The sequence below is a fragment of the Dasypus novemcinctus genome, chromosome X, assembly GCF_030445035.2.
Source record: "Dasypus novemcinctus isolate mDasNov1 chromosome X, mDasNov1.1.hap2, whole genome shotgun sequence".
NCBI classification, from domain to species: domain Eukaryota; kingdom Metazoa; phylum Chordata; class Mammalia; order Cingulata; family Dasypodidae; genus Dasypus; species Dasypus novemcinctus.
Window position 1 is genome coordinate 18,737,718 of NC_080704.1, and position 14,955 is coordinate 18,752,672.

At 42.2% G+C, this 14,955-nt stretch overlaps 1 protein-coding gene across 1 annotated transcript; it reads right to left on the minus strand.

The window, feature by feature from the left end:
* Positions 1 to 12,650: 12,650 nt before the first annotated feature.
* LOC139438159 (small ribosomal subunit protein bS18m-like) lies at positions 12,651 to 13,252 on the minus strand. The gene is made up of 3 exons (XM_071213255.1): positions 13,183 to 13,252; positions 12,893 to 13,067; positions 12,651 to 12,834 (listed from the first exon to the last, which is right to left on the minus strand). The coding sequence occupies exons 1-3, from the start codon at positions 13,250 to 13,252 to the stop codon at positions 12,774 to 12,776; spliced, it is 306 nt and encodes a 101-aa protein (XP_071069356.1). The 3' UTR covers positions 12,651 to 12,773.
* Between the last annotated feature and the right edge of the window lie 1,703 nt (positions 13,253 to 14,955).

Genomic DNA, 14,955 nt, shown 5'->3' on the forward strand with positions numbered 1-14,955 from the left:
GAGTTGTGCTGTATAAAGTTAAAAATAATGAAAACTATCCTCGATTTGCATTTGTCTGATCATCAGTGAGCTTAAATATCTCTTCATATGTTTATTGGCTATGTGTATTTCCTTTTCTCTCAAATGCCCATTTGTGTCCTTGGCCAATTTTTCCACTGGGTTATCTGAAGTTTACTCATTGATTTATGAAAGTTCTTCATGTACACTAGATACCAATCTTTTATCTGTTATATGTGTGGCAATTATTCTAACCAGTTTTAATCTTGACATTTTCACTTTGTTTAAGGTGCCTTTCAATTAATAGAAAACTTTTATTTTATAACTGAGGATTTGGGGGTGGGGGTTAGGGGACAGATTAGACTTCCTAGTAGGTATGAGCCCAGTTGTTATAATGTGGGACAAGACTCTGAGCTATTATTGTTTGTATCTCAGACTGGTGAAGTAGAAAGGAAGGTGACAAGTTACAGAATAATGATGTTTATGTATATATATACACACACACACACATACACACATATATATGTATATATTATATACATATATTTACACACATACACCAATGTTTGTTCCTTATAACTAACCAATCAGTTCAATCACTAGAAAAATCCTGTATTATGGGCAGTAAACTAACTGATAGTGTTCTTATGATGGTCGAAATCCACTGGTATAAAAAAAAGAACAAGTTGCAGGATTAGAAATAAAAAAGACTTTTGATGAAAGGCATTCAAGGTAAAGTTCAGCATAGAGTACTAGTCCTGGAGTTTGAAGGCCATTGCTTTCAAGTCTTTCACCTCAAAGGATGAAAAGAAGACCAAAAGGATAAAAAGGTCCATGGTGGGAGGTTGGAGGTCGTACATTTGAAAGGCAAATATGACTCATAATATCAGAATATAAAATGAAATTACTAAAATTGTTTAGATGGACTCTTAAGAAACAAGAATTGTTTCCTAGTTTTTAGACCACTGATAATTATTTTTTATAATGTCCACGTCACTGATAGAAAATTTTCAAATGAAACAGAGAGGAGGCTAAAACCAACATCTCGCAATCAATTTCTCAAAAAGTCATTTAAAATGCTTCCTCAAAAATGTCTGTCATTTTTAATGTCAGATATATGTTGATTATTTTCCTTTGACTTCTTATTGATAGAAGTCAAACTAAAGCAGAACCATAAAAATGTTGTACTATACATCAGCATCAGGTATTATATTTGACATCATTTTATTTGACTGGCTAGTTTTAATCCCTTTGTTTGTAGTTTAGAAAGTTTGCATCCCTTCACATCTAATTGATAGTTATCAATCAGATTAGAAAGTTCTTCTTGATTATGTGCACTGTTTATAGACATCTCATCCAAAGCAGAGCCCCAGGCCCTTGCCCTGGAGCTTCCTCTTCCACTGGTCCACAAGTCCTGTATGCAGCCATAGCAGTTTGATATTATTTGTGAGTTCCAAAAACAGATATTGGATTATGTTTGCAAACTGGTTTGTTCTGCTGGGTGTATTAGATTCAGAGGTTTCACTTTTAATTTATTAAATCAAGATTGGGGCTTTTATTTGACCACGTCATTAGGGCATGCAGGGTTGTGTCCCCCTTGGTGGGAATGAAATTGACTCTCACATGGAAGTAAATATATGGGAGAAGAACACAGAGGAATGGAGACAGCTCTGTAGACACAGTAGAAGCCCCAGGAAGAGAGATGAGCCTGATAGCCCACAGCTGCAGCTGAGCCCAGAGAGAAACAAGCCCCAGGAGAGAGACGAGTCTTATGCCAGCCTACAGCTGAGATTAGAAGAAGCTGGGACCATTGAGCCTTAAGAGGAAGAAGGAAGGCTGAACCCTTACAGATGTCACCCACCGTCTTGCTCAATACATGACAAATGACTTTGGGTGAGAAAATACCTCTTATGGTACCTTGGGTTGGACTCTTTAGGGCTGTGTGACTGTAAGCTTCTACCCCAAATAAATACCCTTTATAAAAGCCAACAGATTTCTTTGCATCAGCACCCCTTTGGCTGACCAATACAGCAGCCAAGGGAGGAGGAACTGCCACTTAGAGCTGATAAAATTTGCATTAGCAAATTTGTCTTGAGGAATGGCATAATTGCGTCTCAATGGATACAACTCTTCTTCATTTGGGAAAAGAACTTGGTGAGTTATTTTGAATTAAAGACATGCTCACAGAACATTCCGAAATCACACATCTACACACTGCCCCCAACCTCCTTGCCCCCTAACAGGCAAAGACAGAGCTGAATTGCTCTGAATGATAAACTGAGAGAAAATCTGAGTTTCTGGGGACCCCTGAGAAGGAGGTGGTGGGAGCTTCGGAGAGGGGAGAACAGTGATGAAAGGAGCATCTTAAAAGAGAGGGATTGAAAACTCAGAGAGATAGAATGTAAAGTACAGATCACAATGGGCAAGGGAGAGTGGGTATGGGAGCCAAGGGACTGGGATTACCCCCCTCCTTTTATATGAAACACAGCCTGAAGCACGTAGTTGCCTGGCATAACCTGGACACTCACTTGTTAAAAAAGTATCAGTCCTACTGCAAACTTTAGTCCCCTCAAAGATATTTACTCTCTTCCTGTGATAACATCACCAAACACCCCATTTGTGCCCCTCATGTAACTTTTGCATAACTGTTCTCATGTCCTATGGAATGTCTTTGTCCTGAGAACCCTTTTATTCCCCTCTCCTTTTCTCACTTCTTTGCACCATCGAAGTTTCTCCTGTTGATAAATCCCAATAAAGCTCATGTCTAAACATTTGCCTGATGCGTTATTTGGACTTATGGCTACCCCAACCCATGCCCTTCAACGCTGGGTTAAAACACAGGGAATGGAGAGTTAATGCCTAATGGAAGCACGGTTTCTATTTGGGGTGATGGGAACATTCTGGTAATGGATGGTGGGGAGGGTAACACTACATTGTGAATGTGATTAATCCCACCAAATTGTATGCTTGGAAGGAATTGAGATGGGAAAATTTATGTGGTGGATATGTTTCTACAACTTAACAACAACAAAAACAACAGCAAGAGCAACTAAAGAGACAGTAACAATTATATCCAAAACACAATCCTGGACTGAATCTAACAAAGGAGGAGAAAAGGCTCAAAAGGACATTATTGGGACATAGGAAAAAACTAGAATAGAGACTAAGGTTTATATCAATGTTAAAGTTCTTGATTTTGATAACTGCATTTAAGGTGGTTACATAAGTGAATATTCGTGTTCTTAGGAAATGTACACACATTATTATGTGTTCAAGGAACATAATGTCTCTCAAATGTTTAGAAAATAGATAATGGACGGGAAGATGATGACATGAGATGAGATAAGATAAGATGGATAGATAGAATGCTGCAGCAAATGTGGTAAAATGTTCAGAATTGGTACATCTGGGCATCTGGGGGTGGGGTGTATGTTGGCATTCTCTGTATGGGGTTTGTATTATTTTTACAATTATTCTGTTAGCTTGAAATTATTTCAAAATAAAAAGTTTAAGGTGAAAAAAAGAGAGAAAGGGGCCGAATATCTTAGCAGGAACGGGGGAGGCCAAGAAGAGAGGGATTCTCTTCAGCAAGCATATAATTTTCAAGTTGCTTTCAGAAAATACAAGCAATCTCAATCTAGGACTAGAAATTTTTCTTCATTAGCAGAAGCCAAAACTCTAAATTTGCTTTAAAGTTGGGCTTCTCATGCAGCTTTATAAGGCAAGAGTGTGCCTGCAGTCAGGAAAGGATATCGTTCGCTTCTCTTTCCCCTCCTAAGAATTTTACCATCTTCTCCAGCTTGCTCTCTGTCCCTTCCAGATATTGAATTAGACAAAGAGAGGAGAGGTTGAGGGGATCAGGAAAGTTCTGAGTTGGTAAATCCCTCGTGTGTATGCGGGCTATGTTGTGGAACCCTTGAAGAATCACTGGAAATCTCTCATCTACATTTCCCGTGATGGAGGAGAAAAGATTTCTGGTCCAGGACACAACTGACAGTCTCTTCCACAGCTCTTAGCAACCCAGTGGCTCACCACCCCACTCCACCCCAGTTTCTTTACTCTTGCAGGAAGCCCTCCTGGCAGGAATTAGACAACCCTACAGCAGCTCTCTTGTAAGCAAGGTCCATATGGGACATGGCAAACTCATGGGTCCTTTGTCCCAGGGAACTCTGGAAAGGCAGGCTGATCCCCAGCTCAGTACCTCTCTTTCTCTCTGCCATCAAGACATCAGCCAGTCCCCGTTTCCAGCCCTTGGATCTCTCAAGTGAAAATCAAACCCTAGTCTTCTATATCCTCAATCCAAAATTACAGGAGCTACACCCCAAGCTCTTGAGTAGTCTCCTTAAGTCTGTCTTTTGTCTTGGGCTGAAAGTAAAAACGTCCCCCACTCTTCCTTTTCTTGGGAGGTAGGTTGTAAGGAGGAGAGACAAGGTGCTAACAGCTCTCTCAAAAATAAGAAATTTTTACAAATCCTCTCCCAATTTCCATTCTTCTGATCCTTTTGAACACTCTAATCCATTCCTGCTTCTATCTTTGACACCCCCCCCCAGTCTATTCTCAACACATCTGTGATAAGTCAGATCTTATCACTCTTCTGCTGTAAACCACCAATAGCTCTCAAATCATGCAGAGTGAAATCCAAATATTTATGTGATCCAACCCCAACCCTCATTTCTTCTACACAGGTAGTGCCACTCCTATGCGTAGTAATACCTATACTGTTCTCTCCACACTGGCCTCCTTGCTGCTCCTTAACAAATTAGGCACACACCCACCTCAGGGCCTTTGAGCTGGGGATCAGCCTGCCTTTCCAGAGTTCCATGGGACAAAGGACCCATGAGTTTGCCATGTCCCTCAGGGCCTTTGCACTGGCTGCTCCCTCTCTTTAGGATGTTCTTCCCCCAGAGAGCCACCTAGCCAATTCAAGCATTGCATTCAAATCCTTCCTTACATGCTACCATCTCAATGAAGCCTCCGGTGACCACCCTATTTATTGAACTGTGACCCAACCCTATAGCCCTGCACATCCAATCCCCCTCACCTTCTATCAACCAATCTAGCTTATTTTTTCAGTATGCTCACTCCTTGTTACCTGTCTTCCCCTGCAGTAATGGAAGTCTCAAGGGTATCTTCCTTATCATTTCACCTCCTGGCTTACTGTGACCCTCTCCGACACTATTCCTGTCTTAATCCTTAGAGATCAATAATAGATAGAGGATTGATAGATGATGGATAGATGGATGGAGAGAGAGAGAGAGAGAGAGAGAGAGAGAGAGAGAGAGAGAGAGAGAGAGAGAGAGAGAGAGAGAGAAAGAGAATCTTTCCAGCACACTGGCCCCAAGACCCTTTTACAATGTGGTTATCCTCCAGCTTACCTCAGTCCTTCATGCCCATGGTTTCACCATGGACTTTAACAACAATTACTACAACCCTGTCATACTCTCAACCTCTTGGCCTCTCCGACCACTACCCTCTTTTTTTCTGCCTCAAACTTTCTAGTTCCAGCACTGTTGGAAATTTGTTCCTACATTGAGCTTTCCATCCCTTCACCCCATTTATGGCCTCTCATTGCTCTTTTTGTAGTTTAAAGTCCACAAACAATCATTATAATTACTCCCTTGCAGACCGCCTTAGCTCCCTTGCCTCTCAGAACACTTTGAATACCTGTCGGGCAAAACACAAATCGAGTTAAAATCAACTCACTCCAGGCCTAAAGAAAAACAAAGACCATGTTGCTTTGGCCAGTCTCCCCCTAAGTTCAGGACCAAAGTTGAAGTGAGCCCTAATGCTGCCAGCATCACGCTTTGCTTGCCTAACCTGTTCACTTTCTCACTCCTCTTGGGGAATGTTGTACATCCTTTTCTCTCTCTGCAAACCTCCAACATCTTCTCTTTATCTTCAGTTCAGCTGATCTGGTTTCTCTCTTCACTGAGAAAATAGAAGGAATCAGAAAAGAACTTCCTCAGGCTCTCACCACTCCATCTGCCTACTCTGCCAACCCACCTGCTATCATTGATAAACTGTCTCTTGTCACAGCTAAAGCCAGGCCTTCAACAGATGCACCAAATCGTCTTCCCTCTTGCCTACTCCAGGACATAGCTCCAACAATTCCCCTCCCTCCTTATTGGATCAGTCCCTGCAGCATGCAAATATGCTCTGCTCTCTCCTATGTTAAAGAGACCTCCCTTTCCCATCCACCTACTGCCCTATTTTTCTACTCCCCTTTGTAGCAAAACTCCTCAGAAGAGTTGTCTATATTCACTGCTTCCAATTTCTCTTTTCCTGTTCTCTCTTAAACGCACTCTTTCATCCACTCACATCCACTCTTTCAAACCACTCACAGAAATGGAGCTTATCAAGATCACCAATTACTTCACATTGCTAAATTCAATGGGTAATTCTCATTCCTTCTGCAACTTGACTTCTCCCTTCTCCTCAACTTCCAGGACACAACCCTGTCTTAGGTTTCCTCTCTGGTCCTTTGCTGATTCCTTCTCTTTCCCTTGCTAAGGCTCATGCCTTGGCCCTCTTCCCTTCTTTATAGACTCACCCTTTTGTTGATGCCATTCAATTTCATGGCTTTAAATATTGTGCATATGTCAACAACTTCCAAATTTGAATCTACTGCCCAGACCTCTCTTCCTGAACTCTAGGCTCCTGTGTCCAACAGCCTGTTCAACATTTCCACTTGGAAGTCTAATACAGGGGTCTGCCAACTTTTCCTATAAAGGTCTAAATTGTAAATATTTTAGGCTACTCAAGCCATATAGCTGTAACTGCTCAACTCTGCTGCTGTAGCCCGAAAGCAGCCATAGACAATATGTAAATGAATGGGCATGGCTATGTTCCAATAAATCTTTATTTGCAAAAACAGTGGACCAAATATAGCAGCGTGCTGCAGTTTGCCAACCCCTCATCTAATCTCAAGTTTAATATGTCCAAAACGGACCTTTCCTCTAAAACTTACTTCATTTTTTAAAGGGTTTTTTTTTGTTTGTTTTTAAGATTTATTTTATTTATTTATTTCTCTCCCCTTCCCCCCCACCCCAGTTGTCTGTTTTCTGTGTCTATTTGCTGCATTTTCTTTGTCCGATTCTGTTGTTGTCAGCGGCACAGGAATCTGTGTTTCTTTTTGTTGCATCATCTTGTGTCATCTTTCTGTGTGGGCGGCGCCATTCTTAGGCAGGCTGCACTTTCTTTCACTCTGGGCGGCTCCCCTTGGGGGGCGCACTCCCCCTATGTGGGGGACACCCCTGCGTGGCAGGGCACTCCTTGCGTGCATCAGCACTGCACATGGGCCAGCTCCTCACGGGTCAAGGAGGCCCGGGGTTTGAACCGTGGACCTCCCATGTGGTAGGCGGACGCCCTAACCACTGGGCCAAGTCCACTTCCCTAAAAACCTACTTCATATTCATACTTCCCTATTTCAGTAGGTGGTGACCCCATTTTGAATCTATTAGGTGATGGTCAGTAAAGCTGTGTGGTTTTTGCTCTAGTTTAAACCAGTATAGATTACAATTTGTGCAATCATTCTTTAATAGCAAATCTGAAGCTGTCCAGATTCACTTCAGGCTCTTTGGAGAAGACTGATAAAATAACTAGGGATTTACTTACATGATATCCATAGTTTATTTACAAAGAGGAAGATACTAAATTTTTGGTTGAATTGTAGAAAAAACTAAAAGTGGTCATCTTAAAGATCTGATATAAAGAACTCAAAAGACAAAATGGAAAAAAGTAAGACACTAGGGGAATAATGGAATAAAATGTCACTATACATACAGGACAACAGATCTTATAGTGATGAAAGACAAAAGGTAAAAAAAATTTTTTTAAATATTTTTCATTATTTTTTAATATCCCAATTTTTAATTTTAGTTTAGTTTTAATTTTTCTAAATTATTATATATTTTATTTCTTATGCTTAAACCTATTGTTATTATTTCATTTTCCTATTAATTCTATTCGGTGATATTTGTGCTTCATCTTTAAAGAAGTTTTGGCCCACAGAAGGGTTACAACTGTGGCAGGGGAGGATCATTGGTGTGGGGTGTCAGTGATGGGAGATAAATGGAGAAGTTCACCTGGACATACATATAAGGCATATACATGTGTTCAAATATTCAGGGGACATTGTCACAGTGAGTGGAGATTCATACAATCACCGAAAGAATTTTGAATTCCCATCTTGGGGAGCTCTGCCACATTCTCTAGTGGAACAACCACAATCCCCAAAGTGCAGGGCAATGACTACTGAAGGATAGCGCTTGATGGGCCCTTGATATTGACAATTATGCTTATGAGCTTTGACTCTTGAAATTGCAACTTAGCCTAGTGCTGCTGGGTGCCTAAGAGTTACCTCTTGAGACCCTCCTTGTTGCTCAAATGTGGCCTCTTTCTAAACCAAACTCAGCATATAAATGCACTACCTTCCCCTCAAAATGGGACATGGCTCCTTGGGATGAGTCTCCCTGGCACCAAGGGATTACTACCAAGCACCAACTAACAATGCAACTGGAAAGAGACCTTGAATAAAGGAGGAAAAGGTAAAGGCAAATGAGTTTATATGGCTAAAAGACTTCAAAATGAGTCGGGAGGTCATCCCAGAGGTAATGCTTATGCACGTCTCATCAGGATGTCATAGACTGCCAAAGTAGATACTACCCCCAAATAGTGGGGCTCCTGAGGGCTCTGGAGACACCCAGGTCCTATAATCATGGCAGTTAGCTCCAGAGTTTGGAGCCTTGCCAGTGGGCCCTACTTTGGTGTTTGTGCTCCCCTGTATGACAGAGTTGGACTCAATTGTGACTTTTCTGTATGTCCTTCTTCTGTCCCTTCTACTTGAACCTATACTTGGTGCTGGAGTTGTTAGGTATACGTCCAAGAGACTTGAATCTCTGGCTGTCCATTGCCAGCTGAACCCTGAGTCTCAGCAGACTTGCAACACCTACTTTCCAGTTCATTGGACTCACCCAGGACAACTAACAAGGAGGTGAGGATGGGCAACCACCATACCAAGGAACCAAGACAGTCCACAACTGCAAGAAAGAGAGTCCCATCCATCAGCCATATGGGATCATGGCCCCCTCTCAATTAGAGGTGGAAATATGCACCACCATTCCAGAATCCTCAGGATTGGGGAATAAAATATGGATTGGTATTCTACTATGGACTTATTGTGATTCTACCAATGAAAAATTATATCATTGATGTAGAGACAGAGGCCACTGGAGATGCTGAAGGCAGGGAGAGGGAAAAAGAGATGTAATATGGAGTCATTTTCAGGACTTGGAAATGTCCTGAATGACATTGCAACGGCAGATACAAGCCATTTTATTTCCTGCTATAACCTACAGAATTGAGTGGGAGAGAGTGGAAACTACAATGTAAACTATAATCCATGCTTAATGGCAATGCTCCCAATGTGTTCATCAATTGCAATGAATATACCACATTAATGAAAGAAGTTGTTAATGTGGGGAAGGGTGGGAGGTATGGGGAATGGGACAAATGGGAATCCCTTATATTTTTTTGTGTAACACTTTGTGTAATCTAAGTATCTTTTTTAAAAAATAAAAAAATATATTTAAAAAATAATAAAGAGCTCAAAGATAATTTTGCTCCTATTTTTTTCAAAGTCTATGTTCAAAGTTTGTTCTGATTTTGGTCTGATTCTTCATTAAGTTTGAACTGATAACCATTTTTAAGAAGACTGACTTAAAACACATACATCTTAAAATGGAGTGATTTTCTTTGTGTGTATGTGTGCATGGTGTAAATTTATATTTACTTGGTTGTTTGAGTCAGTCATATTTCTTTCCCTTTATAACTCAATCTCATATGGTGTTAGCTATTGTAATTCACTAATACATTTCCTATTACTTTTCTAATTTACATCATGCAAAGGTGGGACTAGATACTGCCAACATAAAAATAAAAATAATTAGCTATCAAGGCTGTGTAATACTGGATTAGATGCAGTAAGTAAAGCTAAAGTTTAGAGTTAAACGTATGTACTTTTTATTACAACAATGAAGGTATAAAACAATCCCACTTGTCCTAAGGTACATTTTTTTCAGTACTAATGTAATCTTTCATGAAATCTCAGGACTTACAATTTAGAAAATTAGATTTCAATGATTGTTGTTTGAAAAAAATCATTGGTAAAACTGCCTAATTGAGGTGAGTTTCATTTTCTTTTCCTAAAAATTGTCCAAACTTGACGGTGATATCATACTTTGAGCAAGCATTTGATTCCCAATGTTATCACATTTGGTTTGTTTAAACTCTTTCTCTTGCCTTTTCTGTATTTCTTCACGGTTCTGTTTCTTTCTGAAAGTCCTTCAAGGCGCAGTCCTTCATTGGTGCCCAGGAATTAAAATCCCAGGAGTTTTTCATTCCAAACCTCAAGAAATCCCTCCAGACCTCCAATCCTGTCTCTTCTCCGGCACCTTCCTGTGCTCTGACCCCCTCAATGTTTGGACTGTTCTGGGTTTCAAGTCTTGGCTTCCCCATCTTGGCCCACATGATACTAGTGCCTACATTGCTCCCTTATTCACAAACTCAGGCTCAGAAACCCATAAAGCTCTGTAATGCCCCACACTCCACACCCAATAGACCGAACCCAGCCAGCAGCCCCAGTGCCTAGGATCCCTTTCTCACTCCAGTCCCCGCCCAGCCTAGAATTCCAGGCTCTAGAGCAGACAAGTTGCAACAAGGAAACATGATCATTTACATGCAATCTATTCCTTCTATGCAAATTCAAAGTGATGATAATTCTGAAGCCTAATTAATGATTAGATATATTATTAAATCTGGCTATTACTGTATAAATAATTTGGCCACTTTTCCTTCATGCCCTGATGATAATTAGGATGATTTATAGATTTAATCACTGCAGCTCATCAAATGCTGGATGCCCTTGATTGAAAGATGCACATTATTTTGTGTATGACTTGAAAAATAAAAAAATATCCCAAATGTGGGGCTTTGATAGAAGATCACTGCATAAAACTGGGGGTAGAAAACGAACACACTTTCAGTGCAAGGGTAAAGAAGAAATGAAGCTGATGTGGGCTATGGGTGGAAGGCTCTTTGTCTCTTCAGAGGTAACTAAGTTGTTTGACTTGTGGGTGTGGAACAGTAAGAGGCTGCAGTCCTGCCCTTAGGGACTGTCAGCGGCTCCAGTCCCAGGAAATGTTTAACAATGCAAGGGCTATAAACTTTAAGTATTTAGGGGAAATGCAAAAACCAAATACGCTAAAGGCTTATCTAGAATGTCTGGAGTCCATGCTAAAAGCTTACCTAAGATGTGGAAGATATATGCTAATTGAAGCCTATTGAGAACTGAAACAAAGGGACCATTTGGCCTTTCCTCTCTGTATAAAAGACGTTTGAAAATCTTGTTCAGGGCTCGGGATTCAAACTGAAAGCTCCCGAGTCTGGCCGGCCGTCAATAAACCATTTTTCCTTCTCAAAATCATTCCTGAGTCCTGGCCTCTCTATACTCAAATAATTGAACTTCTCTTAAATTCCACAACAAAGCCACTGTACAGAAAGGGACTGCAGTACAAGTAATGAAAAACTTAGCTGGCTGTCTCCTTGGCTGGGGCCCACTTGGATTTCCACACATGGTTCACATAACCACAAGCCTCTGCTGGCTAATGTCACAAGAGTTTCTGAGTTTTGGGGTACAAGGAAAGAATAACAAACAGACTTGGGTGTCTTTTTCCTCAACCTTTACACATAGTAAATTTGAAATAAAAGTCCACTGTGAAGTCAAAAAAAAACAAAACAAAACCTTAGCTCGTCTTTTTCCTCACTGCCTGGGGAAGCAACCTCTGAATCTTTGGAATTTCCTGAGATAGGAGAGTCTTTTTTTATTTATAGTGGCCCAGGACTACACCGGCTAGCTCATATGCTAATGAGAGGGCAGGGAGGGGCTGGCCTCACCAGAGAGACCTGCTAGGTGGTGAGTGGGCTCTGAGCCAGGTCCTAGCAGCCCACCTGCCCGACTTCTGGGAGGGGAGGGGTGCTGCTGATTGAGTTCAGCCACATGCACATTGATTCTATTAATAAGGCTTATTTCCCAGAACCCCACATAAACTCATGTACACTGGGACACCTGAAGTCCCGATGAGTTTCTATGATTGAGAAGATACATCTCTGTGCCCAGAGGGTGACTGTGTTCTGATTCTCCATGAAGAGAACACCGAAGCTTGTGTCTGAGACTCTCCCAGACCTTGCCTGATGTGCCTTATCTTTTGGCTTCTTCTGATTTGTATCCTCCTATAATAAAGCTGTAACGGTAAGTATTGTGCTGTCAGTGAGTTCTGTGAGTCTGTCTAGTGAATTAACCCACCCGAGGGGTGGTGGGAAGCCTTGAATTTGTAACCAGGTGTTCAAAAGTATGGGTGACCTAGACCCCTGAATTTGCATCTGGTGCGTGAGGGACAATCTTGTAGAGATTGGCCCTGAACCTGTGGGGCCTGGCCTAACTGTGGGGAGTCAGAGTCAGAACTGAACTGTGATCGAGTTACTGCAGTCTCTGCAATTGCTGACTGAACTTTTGGTACCATGTTTTAGTGTGTTAAAAGCTCCTGGGAACAATACAACCGAAAGGGGTTGGCTTTTTTTTTTTTTTTTTTTTTTCGTTGTAAAAAAAGTTTATTGGTAATGACCTTACATACATATAATTTATTCTCGGTATCTGATATTACAAATTTTGGGGTCTTTGCGATATGCAGGATCCTTGTATGTAACTGGCATAAAACCCATTATTTGAGCCCTCTTAATTGCTTTTGAGATTTCTTTCTGTTTCTTCCCACAAAGACCTGTTATGTGCCTTCCATAAATGCATCCAGTAAATGGAGAAATAAACTGGGACAAAAGCTGTACATTCTTATAATCTACACATTTTCCACATAAGATACATTTTTTAAGAGGTTCCTTAAAAGGATTTTCCATTGGAATGGGCAGATCCTCATGGCTGGTCACCTGTTTATGCTGTGAACAACCTCTTCTCCACAGCACATGTTTCTTTATCCTTCCTCTTCCTTCCTCGGGGTTGGCTTTTATAATGGGAATTTATTAGGGTCAAAGCTTACAGTTCTGAGGCCATAGAAGTGTCCAAATCAGGGCATCATCAGGAGCCCAGCCACCCACTGTCCTGGGGTCCTCTCTCACATGGCAAGGCACATGGTGGAGGCATCTGCTTCTCTTCCAAGCCTGTGGCTTCAGCTGCTGGCTGTTCCATCTGTGGCTTCCTCTCTCTCGGGCTCCTCTCTGAGCTCCTGGGTCCCTTCTCTCCTTCTCTGCAGCTTTTTTCCTGCTGCTTTTAGTCCTCCCTTCATAGAGGACCCCAGTAAGAGGATTCAGACCCACCCTGGGTCCTGCAATCTAATCAAAGGCCCTTCACAGAAGTGATTTCATCAAGAGCTCCCACCTACAATAGGTTTCCAGGCACAGGAATGGATTTGCTCTGAGGACATGCTCTTTTAAGGTATCCACAAAAAGCTTCAAGCTGTCGCAGATGGGAATTCCATTTATTGATTTTATGCTTTAGAAAAACATCAGGCACTGGTCTGGTGCTTTCCATTTTATTAATCTCACGGAATCATCAAAGCAACAGCATGTGATAGAAAGGTACGTTGAGGCAGGGGGACACCACCATATCAAGAATGAGGAAACCAGGCTCAGCGGTTCATTAATTGACCCAAAGTCACAGGGTCAGGTGTAGATTAAAACTGGGGCTCTGGTCAGGGCTTTCATACAAACAGCACCTGTTCTTTCCTTAGTACTAGACTGTTTCACGCACTCATGCAAAAGTGATCAAAGAGGCACAAAGGATGCTGGACACGGAGGAAAAGGGAAAGGGTGGCAGAAAATGGGAGCTGGGTCCAGAAGGGAGGTGAGAGAGTGCCAAAAACAAACGGTGCCTGGTCCTTCACCATTTTGCCAAGGTATGCCTTGAAACAGGAACAGGAAACATGGCCTTTGCTGGTTTGTCAGACTACCGTCTGTGGATGCATCCTCCCAGGTCGGCGAAAGCTTTGAAAGTCCCCTTTGTTGTATTTTTGCTTCAGTGGTAATCTTTAACAAGTGCTTCAACAAGGTAGGAAAATGAGAGTTCTTTTGCAGTGAGAAATACCCAGTATGGCTTTCTCCAGAGCTTGGAAATAAGGGAAGGAAAAATAGCCATTAAGAAATAAGCTTTGGGAAAAGGACTTGGCCCAGTGGTTAGGGCGTCCGTCTACCACATGGGAGGTCCACGGTTCAAACCCCGGGCCTCCTTGACCCGTGTGGAGCTGGCCCATGCGCAGTGCTGATGCGCACAAGGAGTGTCCTGCCACGCAGGGGTGTCCCCTGCGTAGGGGAGCCCCACGCACAAGGAGTGTGCCCCATAAGGAGAGCTGCCCAGCGCGAAAGAAAGTGCAGCCTGCCCAGGGATGGCGCCGCCCACACTTCCCGTGCCGCTGACGACAACAGAAGCGGACAAAGAAACAAGACGCAGCAAATAGACAAAAAAAGAAATAAGCTTTAACATGCACACATATGGACTCTCCCATAGCGTCAGGTTGGAGAGTGAGAATGACCTCCAGGTTTCAATCAGTAAGTCACCCTACCCCCACCCCCACCCCCACCCCACATGCTAGGTCTCTGCTCCAGCCACACTGGCCTTCTCTCTGTCCTCAGTCAGGCCAAGCACAACAGGAGAGAAAGGACACCTTTGTTAACCTGCTTGAATGCCTTTCCCACCTCAGGGTGCTCAAGCTGACCTCTGTCTGGAGGTGTGCTCCAAATGATAAGTGATGACGATGAAGCCATCAGAGAGCCAGAACTGCTTGAAACCTTTTTTTTTAAGGTTTATTTATTTATTTATCCCACCCCCCGCCACCCCCATCTGCTCTCTGTGTCTATTCATTGCGCCTTCTTCTGTGTCTGCTTGTCCTCTCTCTA

Coding starts and splice junctions, on each gene's coding strand:
- LOC139438159 (XM_071213255.1), bottom strand. CDS start 13,252: ATGGAACAGCCAGCAGCTGAAGCCACAGGCTTGGAAGAGAAGCAGATG. Junction 13,068..13,182: donor TCCACCATGTGCCTTGCCAT/GTGAGAGAGGAC, acceptor CCATTATAAAAG/CCAACCCCGAGGAAGGAAGA. Junction 12,835..12,892: donor TGTGTAGATTATAAGAATGT/ACAGCTTTTGTC, acceptor GGAAGGCACATA/ACAGGTCTTTGTGGGAAGAA.